At 36.1% G+C, this 3,158-nt stretch overlaps 1 protein-coding gene across 1 annotated transcript in view; it reads left to right on the top strand.

Annotated features, from left to right (window-relative positions):
- Positions 1-255: 255 nt before the first annotated feature.
- The window catches only part of Smp_156590 (filamin-related), a gene marked incomplete at both ends in the record, with an annotated part of 43,247 nt that continues 40,344 nt past the window's right edge, over positions 256-3,158 (top strand). Inside the window, 3 exons of the mRNA XM_018792367.1 lie at positions 256-300; positions 1,220-1,507; positions 1,591-1,963. Coding sequence (XP_018644284.1) covers positions 256-300; positions 1,220-1,507; positions 1,591-1,963 — 706 coding nt within the window. The remainder of the gene's footprint in view (positions 301-1,219; positions 1,508-1,590; positions 1,964-3,158) is intronic.

Here is a 3,158-nt window from a genome sequence, read left to right as displayed (position 1 = left end):
AGTTTTCTATTTAGCACGTACAAATAATTTTGCTGCTCTCATCTAGTAATTATCATAATTTATAAACTGCATTTTCAGTTTCATAATCTGAGTATTATGTCTTCAGGTTTCTTGATTGAGGGGCCTAGTGAGGCTAAAGTACTGTGTCAAGACAATGGAGATGATTCTGCTCAAGTAACCTATACGGTATCAGAACCTGGTGAATATGCAGTTCATGTGACATGTTTCGATGAAGATATCCCTGGATCACCATATATGCCTATAATAACTCCTTGTCTTGAAGATATTCATCCTAACAAGGTATGTGGAATGTAGAGACTTATTTTCTATTTCAAAAAAGAGTTCTTTGTCATCACATAACACTTGTGGCGTATGTGATATATCCGTCTGCCAGCCGAAGAATTGGTTTATTATGCTGCAGTTTACTCATTTAGACATGATGGGTGTAAAATATAACCATTCAGAACAGGCGATATTCGCTGGTTACTAGTATCCGATTTTAGGTGTCTTCGAAGCATTGCTCGCGTTTGTTGAACCATCAAGTGAAGAAGAAGAAATCTGACATCAGTCCATGGAGTCATTGACAATTGGACTACGTCATGTAGGTAGGTACAGACTATCTAGTTGAGGTCCTCTCGATCATCCTAACCAGTAGTTGGATAACATAGTTAATGACAGGTCACAATGGAATTTAAATATTAGGTTCTGAAATATACTTACACTTTGTTAGTTTCTACCTTCTACACATAATTTTTAAAAACTTATAACTGATACTGTTCCTACTTTTACTGCTCTGGTATTTGTCTTGATAATTCGAGCTTGCTATCCTGTTAATATGTGGTAATGCATATATACTCCGTATTACTTACAGATTATAAAAAGTAAACAATGTATCGTTGTGTGTTTACATGGATAGCCTAATTGCTGAACAATCAAAAACCTTTATATTTAGGCATTAATACTAATCGTGTTTTGATGTTTTGATGCATAATTTGTTCAGCATTAGTTTTCTGTTTCGTGTAGATTTCATACATAGTAAAGCCTACAGAATCCTAGTCGAAACTATCATTGATCGACTTTCTAAGTTGACTTATAATTAAATAACTATACAGTAGTCGATTGATAGGATGGAGACCCGTAAGCTTGTTAGCAATGAGCTTATTTTTCTTGATTTCACACATTCATTTTATGCCTTAATTTGATTCATATGTTTTTTTAGTTGCGTGTTTATGGTCCTGGCGTTGAAAAAATGGATCTTAGTATCGGTTATTCTACGGAATTTTATATTGATGGTTTACAAGATGCTGTTCCCCCTCAACTTTCACGTTCCCTGAAGGATTCTCTGTTGCATGTAGATTGTCACAATACTACAGGGAATTCAGTGCCTGTTCAATCTAGTATACGCTCTGATGGTACTGTAGTTTGTACGTACAAACCCATGTCTCCCGGCATTCATACCGTATATGCTTCACTAGCTGGTATATCTCTCAAAGGTTCACCATTCAGGGTACGTGAATAAATTTTGTTGTAAAATAATAAATCTTTAGTGTGTCATTTTGCAACAACTAGTCCCATGTTTTATTCATTTAGGTAACCGTTGCTCCAGAAATTCAACCAGATAAAATGAAATTATGGGGTCCAGGTTTACAAACTGCTACTAGAAAAAAACCAGCTCATTTTTTCATTGATCCTCAAGAAGTGTTTTCCGGTGAAAATGAAATTGAACTAATGGCCAACAATCCAGTTTCTGTTAATATTGTTAATGATCAAGGTCAGACAATTCCAACACGTTTAAGTAAACAATCCGATAATACTGTTCGTATTGAATATGTACCAACTTCATTATGTACAAATGTGCATATAACACCTTTAATAGGTGGTACACCTGCAAAATCCTCTATTCATGTACCCGTTGCATGTGGTTTTGATATTTCACAAATTAAAGTACAAAATTTAGATACAAGTCAGTTATAATTTAGTTTATTATACTCATTTACTTCTATATTTTAATTAATATGTAATACTTATTACATATTTATATTTTTAATATTTTATAACTTATATGTAAGTCACTTCTATGCAGAGTAAAACAATTATCAGAAAGGGGTTTTTTGGATATGATAGTAATTTAATAATTGAGTTCATGAGTCAAATAAAGCTAGACTACCATGGAAAACCTGGAAACATTGGACGGCCGTTTCGTCCTGGTATAGGACTCTCGACGGTTTGGCCGAAGTTAGAAATTAACACCGCTGGATGCCGTTTCAGTGGTCTAGAGGTTAAGTGTTCGCATGCGAGCCCGAGGGTCCTGGGTTCGAGTCACTCAAGAAGGATCGTGGATACGTGCCGCTGAGGAGTCCCATAATTGGACGAAACGGTCTTCCAGTGCCTCCAGGTTTTCAATCGTGGTCTAGTTTAGATCGACTCATGGATTTAACTGTTAAAATTACTACAATCTCCACAAACCCTTATTCTGATAACAACCAAATGTATTTGAATACGAGATTACAGAATCTACTGGTAAAATGTGAGAACCATACATTAAAGACTTCATACGCAAATTTCCATCATTAGTCCTTCACACTTTGTATGATTCTTTCTATTCTCTTCAAAATGATATTAGCCTTCCGCTGCCATGCTTTCCATTCCCGATGTTACGTATGCCTGAACACTGATTACCACGATGCACTATATTGACTATTGGCGATGGTTGGAAGAAAGTTAGAGGCATCAGTACTGAAAGTCACTAACTTCTAGTCTGAGCTATGTTTGTAGATGCAGACTACTTGGTTGGGGTCCGCGTGACTTTCGTAACCAATGGTTGGAGACTCTATGTGACAGCTCAGAATCGATCACAATCGCATAGGTGTATACACTCTCTATCTTCCCTTAAAACTTGAGATTAAAATTGCTTCATAACTTTCTTCCTGTACTACATCCTTATATACAACCCTTCTTTTATATATTACCACCTCTAAATTAACTACTTCTATGAATCCGGTGTTCATCTTGTTGTGCTAACGAGGTATGGCAACTTGGACCGATGCATATATGTGCCTGTTCCCACGTTGTAGCTGACTGACTGATTTCCGATTGATGTTACGTACTACTTATGTCTGTCGATATAAGTAACGTACAACACAATATTACTTTCCAGT

The sequence above is a fragment of the Schistosoma mansoni genome (genome assembly GCF_000237925.1).
Source record: "Schistosoma mansoni, WGS project CABG00000000 data, supercontig 0330, strain Puerto Rico, whole genome shotgun sequence".
NCBI classification, from domain to species: Eukaryota; Metazoa; Platyhelminthes; class Trematoda; order Strigeidida; family Schistosomatidae; genus Schistosoma; species Schistosoma mansoni.
The sequence above is the reverse complement of the archived record's forward strand: the minus strand, read 5'-3'. Positions and strand labels throughout refer to the sequence as shown.